The sequence below is a fragment of the Anoplopoma fimbria genome, chromosome 16 (assembly GCF_027596085.1).
Source record: "Anoplopoma fimbria isolate UVic2021 breed Golden Eagle Sablefish chromosome 16, Afim_UVic_2022, whole genome shotgun sequence".
Lineage (NCBI taxonomy): Eukaryota > Metazoa > Chordata > Actinopteri > Perciformes > Anoplopomatidae > Anoplopoma > Anoplopoma fimbria.
Genome location: NC_072464.1, coordinates 14,783,892 through 14,800,369, shown reverse-complemented (window position 1 = coordinate 14,800,369; position 16,478 = coordinate 14,783,892). Strand labels below are relative to the sequence as shown.

The window sequence follows — 16,478 nt, the reverse complement described above, 5'->3', positions numbered from 1 at the left end:
ACTGTGTGATCCTTGTCTTAGTTGTGACGCTTACAGCTGCTGTTTCAAGCCAAGAACCTCTATAAACTGTGAGGAGCGGTCAGCAGTATTAAAACAACTCAATTCTTCAAGTACTCCCTTTAACTAGCTATCGATCCACCACCCACATGTCTAGAAAGTGTGTAAACGTCAGACGTGTCTTGTTTATTTCATGATTCATGGAGTGCAGACATTGTTCCCATAATGTTAGAGAATAAGCCCACTATACAAAAGAAAACTATTAAATGTGATGATTCAGTTTGAGTGCTCTGGATTGTCACTTCCTTCTGTCTGTGGGCTGCAGGGATTGAGATTAGACGGGTCACCTGTAAAGTAAAGAGGGGAATTAGCTCAAATCTTCTGAAAGACACCCACATATTAATAAATCACCCATATAAGGAAAGATCCGCCAACCAATAAAACAGTATTAGATAGTAATGCATTTGTTTTTCATCAGCCACAGGACTTGTAGAAACATTTTGTCAGCTAAACTTATTTGTACTTCAACTAAATGGAGTCATGAGAATTGATTGCACATTTGAATTGAAATTATCCTTCACAATGCAGCCGGTCAAGATTAACTTCACTCTCTAGACAAAGAGACTATAAAAGAAGTTTCATCTCCATTCCAGCTGATGTTAAGAGACATTATGAAGATCAATGGCCTCATTTTTCTCTGAATCAGATGAGACGCCTCTCATTTCTCATGGAAGCTATCTGAATTGTCAGACGAGAAGAATCTTCTTGCTAGTTATTCTCACCTCCCAGGAAATAATGAAGTAATTGTTTTTTGTTTTAATTCAAGAAATTGATCCTTTTAAATATGCAGCCCACACAGAGATGGATCCAAATACAATTCTAGCATCAGAAAAACGAAATGTAATTTTGTTTTAGGGCATTCCCCATCAAAAGTGTAACATTTAAAGGTTGACACAGCTGACATGTCGGTGGTAACCTGCGACATTTTACCAAACTCAAGGATGAAAATGGCAAATGGTGCAACCGGGTTAACTATAAATGTTAATATATATATATAATGATAAATATATCCATATAGTTCCATCCATAACATCTATTATTCTGTTATGTCTGGTTATTAACAACATATCCTACAGGGGAGTTTATGGCTGGTTACCATTATTTATACCTTCCAGAGGCATTTTTCATTGGTCTTATAAATGTGATACATTGACCTGTGAGTGATGACCAATACCTCACAAACTAATGAAGATTGCCTGTGCTCAAATGTACTGGTGTGCAATGGATTGTGGTATTCTAAGGGCATAGTCTAAAGGCATATCAACTGGTTGTGTGTTGTCTATGAGCCTTTGGACACCTTTCTTTGTCTCTGACTTATCTAATTTAAAGATGCTAATTTTAAAGGTTTAAGCCCTTGAGGTGGGTTAGCTAACTATGTCACTGAAATACTTCTCACTCACTCGAACCTTCGCGATGGTTATCAGACATTTCTTCAGTGGAAGATCTTGACATTCTTGTGTTTTCATCTGCAGAATTGTCTTGCTCTTTTTCTGCAAGAAACGGATCTGTATTTCAAGTCTCACGTTTAAAGTTTTTTTTCTTTTCAACCATAAGGAATATAGCTGGATGAAATATCGTTTCTAGCAGGAATAAACATCAGAACAAAATTGTTATTTATTTGGAACCAGATGGTGTGCCAGATGGAAATGTCACATCATATGATTACCTAAACCGGTTGTGTCAGTCTCTCCATCACCGGTGAGCTCGGCGCAGATGTCACCGAAGATAAAACGGATCTTTTCCTCTGCATGCTGCTCATCGGAGGAGCCGTGCACTGAGTTATGGAGGATGTCGGACGCAAAGCGGGCTCTCAGGGAGTTTGGGGATATTGTCTTAGCTTGATCAGGGTCTGAAGGGCCCATTGTGGCCCTCCACTCCTCCACTGCATTTTCCTTGGTAAGGACGAGCATCATACAAGGCCCCCTGAAACAATCGATGACACAACGTTCATATAACAGACAGAAGTATATTCTGTTAAAGCCTGACTATGCATTCAGAAGATGGGGCTTAAGTTTCATGCTTGGCTAGTATGACCAGTGATTGCTGACACGTATGTCTGGTAAAAAGATGTCTTGTTGTTTCAGATGTCTCGGTTAAATGTAGCAGCTGACCTGCTTTACACCGAAATGTAGTTAAGACATCCTACATTTTTAACCTAAAGATTTAGATGAATATTGATATGCAAATAATAATAAAAAAGTGCTATATAAGAATAGCTATAACTATTAAGAAGAACTTTGCATTCACAAAGGATTTTCCAGCTGATCCAAGAGGGGTTTTAAAGAGTTAATTTAGCTCAACACAAGGAACACTTCATCCTTCAGTTTATCACAAACATTCATAATCAACAAATCTGGAGTAACATGGTTTTCACTACACAGGAAGGGGATGAAAAACGTTTATCTGAACAGTGACTAAAGCTGTAAGACAAATGTAATGCTGAAAACGTACAATATTTACCTATGAGATGTAGTGGAATAGAAGTATAAAGTAGCCTAGCATGGAAATACTGGAGTAAAATACAAGTACTTTGAATTTGTACATTCTAGCACTTGAGTAAATGTTTCCAGTTACACTCCAACACTAGGTGTACTCCAGTACGCCATGACGTCACTGCTGGGTGTTGTTACAAGTGCAGAAGATCACACTTCCGACCAAACCCAACAGGTGAAACAGGCTTAAAAACGTCCAACCAGAGTGGGCAGCAAAACACTGCCTGGTGTAAAGTTACTCCTTAAATAAATTGTAGGATATAAAGTGGTTCCTTAGCTGGAAAACCAAACAAAAAGAAATATAAAACTACAATTAAGGCTTAAACTGAGCTGATCTTGAAGGATAGCGACAGTAAAGGTAGTTTCTGTGTGCCCAGCTGCACATATCTCTCTGCTCGGTGTGTCCAGGCAGTTGTGTAACAGCCAAGTAAAGGGACTAATCGGAGCGGAAGATCCCTCTAAAATCTAGATAGGCGGTGGAACAAAGGGTGAAATTGAGATGGACTCCCAAGCCACTTGCCTGGGGCTGCCTTGATTTTTAAGCAGCTAAAATAACTGTTAGAAGTGCTGTTGAAACTTCCTGCAGCAACAGGAATAAGGGCAGGACTGCTGTGCTCACTTTGGCCTTCTCCTTTGGCTGTGTTCAGGTAAAGACTTACCGACACATGAATTCCACCAGTTGGCTGAAGAAAGGCTTCTCTCTGTGCTCTTTGTAAAACTCCTCAGCCATCTCCTTTGACAGCACCATCTCCTTCAGCTGCGTTACAGAGAAACCACTGCCTCTGATCTCCTCCAAAATATTCTCTGTTACAGTGAATATAAAATACATTATGAGGATTATGTGATTATTTTTACACATCTTAACAAACACAAGTACTTTTTTCATATATTGTTCTAAATGACCAGAAAGGACCTTTATGCTGATCCATGGCGTCCGGTTTGATCACCGCCAGTGTGTGCTGTTTAGGGAAGAAGAAGTTGATCTCTCGTTCTGCCTCTTCATGACTTTCACTGCCATGCAGCTGGTTGATAGGCTCGTTCTCCACAGCAAACTGGGCCCTTAGACTGAGTGATGAGGGACACAGAAGTCAGCAATACAGGTATGACCAGACTGGTAGTTACAATATATATCTAATAGGTAATATTTGATGGTTTTCAGGAATTATTTTTATAAGTGGCCACAAAGTCAATTTCTACTTAGCTTATACAAACTGTTTAATTTACTTGGGGTTATCAAGTAAGAACAAAGACCAATATTAATTGTCATGTTGAATCTTTATTTAGGTCAATGAACCTGGAGTTTCACCCACATCCTCTTACGCCACCCAAATAAACTCCTTTTTCCAGCAGAACTGCTCACTCGGGATTTTATCTCATAAACTCAGTTTATAAACAATTGCCTTTTCCCACAAATGCCGGATCAGTACTGCCCATGTGCAACTCTCTACAGAGTTTAGAAGGAAGCAAGATAGCTTGGTCCTTAGCTACTTCAAACATCAGCTCCAGATAAAACAATGTATTTAAGTATATTTGTTCCACTTGCCAAATAACCCTGCCTTGTGTGCTTGTAGTTCAACTAGTGATTTTGCTCATTTTTAAAATAGTCTTTCAAGTAATCCCAGAACAGGGGGCATGTCAGGCGAAGAGAGACTACACTAGAAATTTGAGTCTAAAATGTATCTTGTGACAGCACTATTGTCAGGAAAGAGAACATGTTGAAGGATAAGCCTTTTCTTGTTTTAATCACACATTTTTATTTAATAACCTGCAAAACCTGACAAGGTTAAAAAGAGAGGCCAGAAGAGAAATACAGAGTTCTTTCTAACAAAATGTCAGTAGGATCAACAGTGAAAACTCAACATTGGTAGTTATTATACAGTGACTCGTTTAATTGTGTAAATAAATAGAGCCACGTATCTCTCACCATTCAGGACTCTCCTCTCTGGCTTTATTAACATCAGAAGGACCAATGATGTTTTTCCAGTGAGCAACAGACCCTGTTCTGGCCAGAGCCAAAGCTAGCACTGGTCCACTGTAAATACACACATGTTAAAGGCCAATCTTCAGTAACACACTACTCTGCAGATTTACACATTTGCACATGTGTAAGTTTACCTGGTCATGCTTCGGAGCAACGCAGGAAAGTAGTCCTCCTCGACATGTTGGAAGTAAAACTGTCTGACCTGCTCCTCTGTCAACATTACCTCTCTTTGTAAAGCCACGGTGAAGCCTGACTTGTGGATTTGAGCCAAGATCTCCTCTGCAGAACAATATTAAATATAAAATATACACTCATTAGCCAGCTTATTAGGTACAGCTGGTTAATGCAATCAAATACAACAATACTGCCATAAATCTTCATGAGAGGTATACTGTTCAGTTTTTGTTGAAACAAAATGAAGAAGTTTTGGTTTTAGTGATGTTAATTGATTTAATTGTATTATATAGAATTAGTTTTAGCTTGGTGTAACAATTAACTGGCATAATTGATTGTTTTAATATAGACAGCCATATTCTAGTTTGAAAGGGTGATACATTTTTCCGCATTGATCAATCAAATAAAAAATCTGGAAGTGCACCTTTGTCATGTAACATCTTTGCTGTGGGAATCAAAAAGCAGTCCCACCATGTCAGTATGAACCACCTGTGTGTGTGTGTGTGTGTGTGTGTGTGTGTGTGTGTGTGTGTGTGTGTGTGTGTGTGTGTGTGTGTGTGTGTGTGTGTGTGTATGTGTGTGTGTATCTGTGCTCGCACACGTGTGTACTTGTGTGTTTGTGTATTTGGCACGGGCCACACCTCTGTTATCTCTGGCAACGTCAGGCCGGATAAGAGCCAGTGTCCGCTCCACACGCTCTTCCTCCCCATCCTGCTCCGTCAGTGAGGCCCGCCTAAAGTTGGGGAAGAAGAAGGCAAGCTCCCTGCTGGCCTGGTCCATGTCCTCACTACCGTGCACTGCGTTGAACAGTGTCTGTGTACCGTATTGTGCCCGCAAGCTGCAGGAAGCCATGGGGGAGACAGGAGAGGAGAGCAGATGGTTGCTCGGCTGGTGCTCAACCAGAGAGAAGCATAATGTTTGGGTGTGTCTGACAGAGCAGGCGAGAATGTGCTGTTCATTTGCTTTCCCAGACTTAAGCCTGAGGTTCACACTGTGGCAATCAACAGTGCATGAATAAATGTCTATGCTATAAAGAAATGCCCTTTTTACAAAGACACAGGAATGATCTGTTTATCATATTGTATCCTACAGTTTTAATGCAATTGTGGATGTTTTCTCAACTTTTTTTAGTGAATGTAGCATTTGTGTAATTTCCTGTAACTAACCTTTCTGGTTGATCTCTCCTAGCTTCCTCTATGTCAGCTGGGCCAATTAACTCCCGCCATGCTGGCACAACATTAGCTGAGCCCTCAACCTGAGAGAGTACCAGAATATGGGATGGACCACTGGACATAAACTGCACCAAGTCTCCAAAGCCAGCCTAAACCACCATCACATACACACACACAGACAAGGGCATACACATACGTTAATGAACACATAAAAAAGTCTTGAATCAGGTCTTACATTTACAAGGTGAGAAAGAGAGAAGAACATTTGTATGAATATATTTTTAAAGGCAGATACAATACTGTACTATATTATATCATGAACATCACAGCTTTACTTATCCACCTTTTCTCTCACGTTTTGTATTTCTGAATCACTAATCATTCAGTCTCATCACAAACAGCGCAATAAGCAAAAATAAAAGCTGCTTACACAGCAGATCTATTTTGAGCCCTGTGCAGAAATGCAGATGGAAGTGTGATGTATTGCAAACTAATTGCAATGATTTTTGCACTGGTTGAGACTGCTCGCTCATTAGGATGTTGACTGAATTTAAATACAATGAACCAATTAGCAGTTTGACTGCTACGCCAACCTCTGCATGCAGTGAGGTACAAACACAAGTGTCTGTATCTGTCAAATTGTGTTATGTCTGTGTGAGATGTGCCTTTTTTCTACTATTATATTCTTCTCTCACAGTACCTCTTCTGCTTTGTGACGGTAAAAATCTTGAGCCTCAACCTCAGTCAGCGTGCGTTCCTCATGGGCCAGGATCTCAAACCCAGCATCTTGAATCTGGCCAGGGGAGTAATGCCAGGATAATGAACTAATGTCAGCAGGAAGGCTTGAGACAATCTTGTCTTCTCTGATTGTGAGCAGTGTTAGTCTCTGTGTACCTTCATAATGATCTCATTTGCCTTGCCGTGAGCAACAGCATCTGGTTTGATGATGGCAACTGTGTAGGATTTACTGGTAGGAACTACAGGAGAAAAGAACAGCTTGAGTCGTGATCGTTAATGCAGATAAAATGCTGAACACAACCATGATGATGCTGGTAAACAACAACAACAACGATAATCACGTTAACATCACCACCAGAAATACACTGACCACTAATACGATTAGATAGTTTCCACAGTACCTATTATGCTTTCTTCATTTTCTGACTGCTGTGATGTCTCCTCCTCGTCTCTCTTATCATCATCAACAAGACCATCATCTTTAACCTGATGGACACAACAAACCCATTTCGACAAATTGCTTGCTTTGTCAGATTAACATACATTTACAACAAAGAGAAGCAGTAAATGCTCACAACTGTGAACCGGAGCCAGAGAATGGACAGAATTTCGGCTTGAAAAAAACTACTTAAAGGTGCTCGTTACCGTGGGTCTGGGCTGCAAGTTCAAAATAAGTTCAAAATAAACTGCAAAAAAATACTTAAACAATTAACTGATTGTCTAAATTGTTGCTAAATATTGCCTTTCTAATGACTAATTGATTAATAGGCTTTTTTTCAAATAAACTATTTTGATATGCTAAAGTAGGAAAAGCACACGTGATGTTGTTATTGGTAACACCTGTGGTTTTCCTGCTATTACAAGTCAAATGTCTGCTGTGAAAAAGGCCTATTATTTCAGCTCTAGAAACTGAACGTGTGTGTATCTTACTGCTCACCGTTTTGCGTTCACCACCTTGCTCCAGGACCAACTTCTCGTTGGCCAGTTCCTCCACAATCATCCTCTGAAGGAGAGGAGCGTTGGCCCCTCGCAGCACAGCCACCAGTTCCCCACCCTGTTCATTCAACATAAAGACATTTTAATGTTTTTTTAACCGGTCTTTAATTAGAATTAATTTAACATGCTGTGACATACAGAGAACGCTTTGACAACAGAAGGCCCTTGTAAGCAAGATACAAAAAATAAAAATGAGTGCAACATTGGAGTTCGAGCTCAGGAATAAGCATAATACTAATAAAAGTAAATTAATAATACAAATGAAATAGCGGGCAGCATATTGCATCACCACCAGAGAGATGAGCAATCTATTCACAGCACTATCTCCTGGCCTACATCATTACATCATAGAGTTAGGATAAAAGGGGAAAAGAAATATAGACAGAAAATATATAAAATAACTAGATATTAAAAATATAAATATAACACAGAAAGAGTACAAATTGTAAACCCTAATGTAAGATAGGCATTGTATGTAAAGGTCAAAAAGGCACAACAAATAGAGCTGGTGGCTCATATATGTTGAAGCAAACATATATGTGTTAGTGTTTGCAATGTACAAAATTGCAAACACTAACACAGTATATAAACAAACACACTTACGCCACAGAAGAGGAAGGTGGGCTCACATTTCCCTCGATACCTCTCCAAAGCATCAATGCTGTCTGCCTCGGCCTATACACCACACACACATAAATACAAGTTTAGGGCTGCTCCTTCATCATTTTTGTTTGATTTCGAATTGTTCACGTCTTTAAATTCACTTGGGGCTTACTGTGGCAAAATGCAACAGGTCATCACCCAGCTCGTTCTTTATTTTCCGTAAGAGACTAACCACAGCTCGACAGGGACCACACCACTGTTGGTAGACATCTACCACTAGAATAGAGACAGGGTGAGGACTGGTGCAAGCATTCAATCTGCAGTTATCCCAATGAACACAGTGGGGCAGCAACATACAATAAATACACTCACAATGACAGAGCTCAATCTCCTTTTTATTACATATTGCAACTGTTCAACACTTTTGAACAGATGCTTAGTGTGATGATGGTTAGTATTCAAGAAGTACTACCCTGAGCCTTCCTCTTAGCACTTATTGTATTCGTATTAGTTTGTTGCACTTATTGTATTCGTATTAGTTTGTTGCACTTATTGTATTCGTAGTAATTTGCTTCTGCACTATACTTTTGCTCTGGTTTATGCTTTTAGATGCTTGTTTAAGAAAGGAGATGCACTTATGACTTCTGGTGACTAGTAGTTCTCTTGAATACCTATGTTGAATACACTTCCTGTAAGTCGCTTTGGATAAAAGCGTCTGCTAAATGACTGTAATGTAATGTAATGTATTCACATTTAACACTAATTATTTTACTTCTGAAGTTCTTACCTGTTAAACCTTTGGTTGCAAGCATCTCCTCCCACTGCTCCTGGTTTGTGACAGAGGCCTGCACAAAAAAATAAAGTTCAATGAATATCAGGGCTTCATAAAGTTAGTAACATTAACCCTTTCATGCATAGAGGTCACTACAGTGGACAGCTATTCAAATGTTGTTTTCTTCTATATGCATGGGTTTTTATTGCATAGTTGCACATCAGCCACTACAATGAGCACTATTGTAGTGTCTGATGTGCAACTATGCAATAAAAACCCATGCATATAGAAGAAAACAACATTTGAACTGTCCACTGTAGTGACCTCTATGCATGAAAGGGTTAAAACACAGAGGACTCTTGTCAACATGACAGACTCCATATGCTGTTGTGTCCAACCTGCAGACTCGCCTCTTTCTTCTTGCCTGCCATTTGATCACTTCAATGGAAATATTCAAAAGATGTCTGCAGAGCGTTGAATGAACATGAAATGCCAAATACGGCGAGTTTCTGCTCGCGTTTGTTTCACACATGGGTTGCTAGGCAACGGTGCCTTCCGCCTTCCCGGAGGCATCCCCGGGATCAGACTGAAGTGCGCTATGATCAATAACATGTGAAGTTTGTTGTTTTCTACACAAAACAACAAATTTAATTAATTAATGAATTAATTAATTAATTTTAATTAATTAATTAATTAATTGTTGTTTTATACACAAAACAACACATTTAATTAATTAATTAATTAATAAATTAATTAACACCAAAACAGCTTCTAGTTTCTCATTGATAAGCAGTTTGGTGAGGATAAAGGCACCATGGCAGTCAAAATTAACTGTGACTCTTCTTCTACTGTTCTACATTCTTTACAACCGGAAGCAACGTCTTATCTCTGTGTCACCTTTATCCCTGTTCGGTGTAGTTCTTTATAATTGCATTGATGGGTTTGTTTTAAGGGGCTTCAATGCAGTATGTGCATGTCCAAAGATATGCTATCAAGGCTGTGCACTGCAGTTATTACAATAGTCAGCTCATCAGTCTGATATCAGCAGTACTTGCAATCTAAAGTAGGCTACATTAAAGTTAAATGCATTGGTCACAGAGCAGCAGGAGTGGAAAGTAAATTACTGAGTACATTTACTCTGTATTTAAGTAGCCTGCAGTTCTGAAGAAGGGATTAGGTTACTGACTATACTACTTCTAATCTACTACATATCAGAGCGACGTGGTTCTTTTAACACCACTAATTTAAGAGTGGTGTTACTTTTCATACAGAGATTTTACATTCAAAGCATATTACATTACATTTATATTACAGTCATTTAGCAGACGCTTTTATCCAAAGCGACTTACAATAAGTGTATTCAACATAGGTATTCAAGAGAACTACTAGTCACCAGAAGTCATAAGTGCATCTCCTTTCTTAAACAAGCATCTAAGAGCATAAACCAGAGCAAAAGTACAGTGCAGAAACAAACTAATACGAATACAATAAGTGCAACAAACTAATACAAATACAATAAGTGCTAAGTGGAAGGCTCAGGGTAGTACTTCTTGATATGATCACTTCAGAAAATAACATCCATTGTTATATATTAAACTATCCAACGTTTTAACATAAGACATTTGAGCATACTACTAACATTTTGATGAATCAAGTATAATGAACCAATTATTTAATAATATATAACTGACAAGAGCGATTCTGCACAAATAATACTTCATACTTGCATTCATACTACAAAGGGTAGCTAATACTTCTGCACTTTTACTTAGGTAAAATATTAAATGCATGACTTAATTGTAATGAGCATTTTTTAAAGTGTGGTATTGACACTTTTACTGAAATCCCCAGAAAAATTACTTTCAAGCAAGAGATGTAAAGTAACACTATTAGAAGTGTTGGAATCAGCATCTTTAGTCCCCATACTAGGGACTAAAGGTTAGGTTATCTCGGTCATTGTTGACAATGTTGACAATTCTTTTTTCTGCTGCAAGCCCCCAAACTTTATGAGAGTCAAGTGCTAAATCCATTGAGCACCCCTTAACCACAGATATATTTGGGAATTTCACACAAGACAAGTGAAATAATAAATTTATCAAAATGAGCTTTTTGCAAAAGTCCCCCATAGAAAGAGCCTTGCCTTCTTCCTTTAAAAAAAATATTCTAGTTGTATTTACTGGTATTTTCTTCTTCTTTCTTCCTCCTCATAGTTTGTGTTGCTAGAAGTGCTGTAGTAGTGAATGGAATCACGTGTTTACAGCAAGTTATTTAGGTTATTTCCTCCAAAACACACACTATAAGAGTACCCTACGTCTTCCCTTTGGTGTTGAAACTCTACTTCCTCACTCAGAGCTATCCTGACACCCCAAAGAAGTTTCCCTCAAACTGTAACATTTCATTTAATACTGAAATAGGTCCTTTTAAAGAAATCAGACCACTTCTGCATGAGCTTCCCGCATGAATTTCAATGAATGGCTTGCACTTAAGCGGTTCAGCTCCACCGCCTCCTCGCTCACAAAGTGGGCCCAGAATAACAAGTCGAACAATTAGAGTAATTTTGTAAAAAGGACAAATCACAGTGCATTGCGACTGAGTGAGAAAAAGCATCATAAAATGAGACACTCAAAAAGAAATTGCAGGGTCTTTTATGCGATTGACAACAGCCCTGCAGTTTGTTTTGCTCCCACTGTGCTGTATTGTATGGCATGTTTCTATTAGTGAGCCTGTGTCTTGCTCTGAGCTCATTATGCAGCCAGATGGGAACTAGAATCACCTCCCCTCCATCATGGCAGCTGTGACAAGGCCCTTGCCCTCAGAAATAAGATTCATACAGTGCGTAATATTCATGACTGTGTTTTTGTTCTACTTTTTCATCAGAGAGATTCAAGGAAGTGATTGCTTTTGTTCCATCAAGTCAATGAAAAACATTGATTTGATGCCTTTGTCCCTTGTGCCCATTTCAAATATTGGCCTTTGTGTCTTCAAATGTCATCAGTAATGACTGCTTCTGCGTGTTTGCGGTTGACTGTACGCTGAACAGATATGTTCCTTCAAACTGAAACGTGATTGCTCTGTCCCAGGGGAATGCACTGGGAGAAGATTGTCAGAGGGTATTTAGATGAGATGTCACTATCTCATTCAAAAGCTGAATGAATCACTGCTGTAAGTCAGTATGTTCAGACAAGGGAAGGCTGTACACTCTTCAAATTAATAAGCAGTGCTCACTATATCTTGATAGGTGGTGACTAACCATGCCCGCAGAGTTCACCTTAATGTTACGAATATTCTTCACAATCTGGATGCATCAATAGAACAAAGAAACAAATAGTTTTTAGTCTTGTTTAAAAAATATAGTCGCTTTCATTTAGGTTCCTCATGCAGTTAGTGACAAAACAACTTCTGTGTACTTGTCTGCTTAGTTTCTGTCTCAAAGCAAAGGCTTTTTAAATATATCTTGGCCTTAAACATTGTGTTTTATTAACATCAAACAAAATACTTCAATGAAAGATGTGTAAATCCAACAGTACTTCTCCACTGACCCTCGACTGAATTCAGAGAAAATTATTCTGCAGGATGTCATAGGCTTTGCCACGGGCCATTTGTTTGAAAGACTTTGAAGGTCTTTGCTTGAAGCTGGTTAACATACTAATGTAAAAGGTTTCCATGGTACAGCGCAGGTCCTTCCCCAGTTTACATGCCTTCAGTCCCTATGTGGCCTTGAAGAAACCACTTATCATCTTCCCTGGTGGATAACTGTTAATCTCTCCTCAGTGATGAAAGACACGGAGGATTTCAGGCTACGACAGTCCTGAGGATTAATCTCCATTAGCACATCTTACACGCAGAAGTCATATTTAAGCCTAATTATCAGAACTCCATTTGTGGTGTTTATTTTTGTAAGAAGCTTCATCCTACCATCTTCAAAACACAAGCCCAAAGGGCTTTGGTCTAATTGTTCAGAAACAAATGTTGTAGAACTCCCAGTTGGTCTGTAGCTTCCTGCCTTCAAGGAATTGTTCAAAACAAACAAAATATCTTAATTTGTTTTCTTGTTATTTAATTATCTTTTTTAAAACATGAGACTAAATGGACAACCGAAGGGCAGCGATTAACAATTATTTTTATCTGCCGATAATTTGTTTGATTATTCGGTCAAAACACAACATTTTGCAGAAACATGCGATGTCTTCAAAGTTTACAATTTCGTTTTCCTAGTTTTATTTGAAAAAGTACTGTAGTTGCTGATTCTTTTTCCATTGATTGTAGGTTCAGTTTTAGATTGGCGAAGTGTAAAGCACAATACAAACAAGTTCAGAAAGCATGAAAATGATGAGTGATGATGGAAGTGCACAAGTTCCCAAATCACGCAAGATTTTTGCTACAGTTTCAGTAGATGAAGAAGAAGGTTTCAGATTGTCTGTATTTTTGATGCCAACATTAAACAGGAGAAAATGTCAGAAATATTTAAATGACAGATTTGTAAATACTGATGATATTTTTATGCACAAAGATCATGATGCAACATCAAACAACAGTATTATGTGATAAGACAAACATCCAACGACATGACTGATGCTCTTTTTTCCCAAGAGGGCACTGTTGCCTCTACATTGAACCACTCCTCCTCCCCATCTCACTCTTCCCAACAGTTTTAATAGCAGGGAAGCCCTGTGCTTACAATATGCTGGTTGCATGCTTATCAGCTCTTCCAGGCCAACAACTTATCCCGTAAGCAATACAGCAATTGAATACAGAATAGCTTAATTTTTTGCCGGCATATTTGTTAAAAGTCATGGTGTATAATGCAAGATTTAGAAACTCTATTTCACCAGGGTGTGTTTAGGAGTGACAGCTATGCTTTTGAGTGATATGGTGCTGCATGTAATGAAGCACAGACACAGTTTTAGAGCTGGTAGTATTTCATGAGCCAACTTTTTCCATTTTTCTTTTACATCATGACAACCATGACCATGTGAGGCTCTGTGCATTCATACATATGAAGGAGTCCAACTGAGAGGTGGTTTGTTCTCTTTTCGCTGCACTAATGGATAATTTATACAGAGTGAAGGGGAAACAGTGTGAGCCAAAGTGGGTTGAGGGGGAGTGTAGACTGGCAGTCAGTCAGTCTCATAATATACAGACAGACAGCGGCAGTGATTGAATGTCAGTCTGTAGAAACAGGAGCAAGCTTTCTTCTCTTTTTTCCCTGACAGGCCGCTCTACCACTGTCAGAGGAAGCCAGTATGGAGGAAGTCATCTGCATCTAAATAAAGACCGCCAATGGCTTTGTCAGAGTCCATTAAGCAAATTGCCATGTTTGATAAATGCATCTACCATCTTTTTTTTTCGCCCATTGGTACAAATCAGCCTGAAGCAAAAAAAGGTATTTTGTTTGCTTGCCTAAAAAGGGAGAACAGGCAATGAGACGTGAGAAAGGATTCCTCAGAAATATTATTTTGATGCAAAATATGAATGATATGTACATTGTATGATGATGGGTTGCCTCATATCAGGTGCGCAATGAAAGGAAATCCCTTTCGGGTAATATATACAATAGACCTGTTTTGATTAAAATATGGATACTCATGATTACCTTTGCACGATGCCACTATTATTATTATTTATCAATATTTATTTATCTTTGGTTTGTAAGCAGCAAAGGTGCACCAGATTGCACATTGTAGTTTGAATGTTGATGTAAGGCGGCTAATCTTTGTTCCTTTTCCTCTCAATTAAAGTCTTAGATTGTTTCTGTGACTCTGTGGCATCATTAGAGGCAGGTCTCTGTTATCTGTCACAGCTGAAACAGCTCTAGGTTAATAGATGCAGTCACACAGACTACTTATTCAGCTCTGCTGCTTCCAGAGAGCCTCCTCTCCCAGATATGCAGCTCACTTGCTCTCTTTCTTCAACATTCAGTTTTGATGGGACTGACAACCAGATATTTTTTTTTACATCTATCAGGGTCATATTATATTTCTGTAAAATCTCTTTTACCAATCTCTCTGTATACAGTCTCTGATACTGTGAAATTAATGATAATGACATGACAAAGTGCTTTACAGTGAAAAAATGGTAAAACAGTAACAGAACAGGAGCTGAAACGATGAATTGATTAGACAATCAGAAGAAAATTAATTAGAAGCTGTTTTCATAATTCAATGCCAAACATTTCACGGTTCCGATCTTTTCTTTCTTTGTTTTACATACTGATACTTTTCGGGTTTTAGACCTTTGGTCTATCAAAACAAGACATTTTTTATATTAATATTTTTCACTGCTTTCTGGTGTTTAATAGACCAACTATTAATAAATAATTTAAATTATTGTTAGCTGCAGCCCTAAACATAAGACTTAAAGATAAATACATTATATGTAAAATATGCAAAAAAGACTATCTAAGAAAGATTATCTAAGAAAGACGCACTGAGGTTTATTGAAAGCATGTTGCTGAACTGTGGATCCACGTGTTTAACACCTGTGAACTTAGCTTTGCTCATCTCACCTTCAAAGCTGTCATCAACACCCACAGACATGAAAACACTATCAGGACCTCCAGGAGATTGGCTGGCCTGCTATCTCAGATGTGTCCTCAATACTGATAATTCAAAGTGATACCTTGTCCTGGTTGGAGAAAAAAGCCCGAGGGCAGCAGTGGTGGAAGGAGAGAAGAAAAAAAAAGAAGCCAAATCAGACCCATTAAGTGGATTACGAGTTATCTGCTGCACAGCGTGTAATTGGTTTTGTGTTATCGTTGTAATGTCAGATAGGTGCTAATTGAAAAGCCAGTTTATTAGTGGGTAGACAGTCTTCAGAGGGTTGTCCTGTGGTTTAAAGGTCTTGTTTCGGATAGCTTCCCAAATGATTATAGATAATAGACCTGAAGCTTGCAGCTCTTTCAGATGTTATTCCCCTGCCTTTTTTTGCTGATTTCATCCTCACTTTGCCTGCAAGTCTTATGAGAATGTAACTCAATGAAGTGGTAATAATATGTTCAGTATGTTTCATTCTAAAATCAAGATTTTATTTGCAATGTCATCCTCTTAAGCATTTTTTTTATTGCTCTGCAGGGCTCTTACAATAGCAGCGTTCGTATGTACTTGACAAAAACAATCTGTGTGATGGCTGCTGTGAGTCATGAGGCAAAACAAGCAAACACTGCAGTCCTCCAATCTATTTTGTGGTGCTTTTTGTAAAAGCTAGAGACACGAATTGTCTCACAATTGCTACTTTCATTACTTTCAATTGTTCTTTCTGTTACTTGAAGGGTGTCTTGATGATCCAAGTATTTAGAAAATAATAGTGAACATTCACACAGAGAATACACAAACACTGCCAACGTCGTTGATTTTAGGCATATAGGTTTTATATGGCAGCAGTTGATTTACGACTGCCAGACATCTTTGCCAGACCATCCAGTGCAAAAAGATAAAAGATGAGAAATGCTTCTGTCTAAAACTCAAAACACATGATCCTTAAATATCCTACAAGGC

At 38.6% G+C, this 16,478-nt stretch overlaps 1 protein-coding gene across 1 annotated transcript; it reads right to left on the bottom strand.

Annotated features, from left to right (window-relative positions):
• Positions 1-273: 273 nt before the first annotated feature.
• nme9 (NME/NM23 family member 9) lies at positions 274-9,416 on the bottom strand. The gene is made up of 17 exons (XM_054615677.1): positions 9,384-9,416; positions 9,001-9,058; positions 8,386-8,489; positions 8,214-8,285; positions 7,552-7,668; positions 7,016-7,100; positions 6,771-6,853; positions 6,577-6,669; positions 5,871-6,025; positions 5,346-5,542; positions 4,665-4,809; positions 4,474-4,581; positions 3,463-3,614; positions 3,209-3,353; positions 1,724-1,980; positions 1,464-1,547; positions 274-344 (listed from the first exon to the last, which is right to left on the bottom strand). Exons 1-17 carry the CDS (start codon positions 9,414-9,416, stop codon positions 274-276), a joined length of 1,959 nt encoding a protein of 652 aa, XP_054471652.1.
• Positions 9,417-16,478: the final 7,062 nt, after the last annotated feature.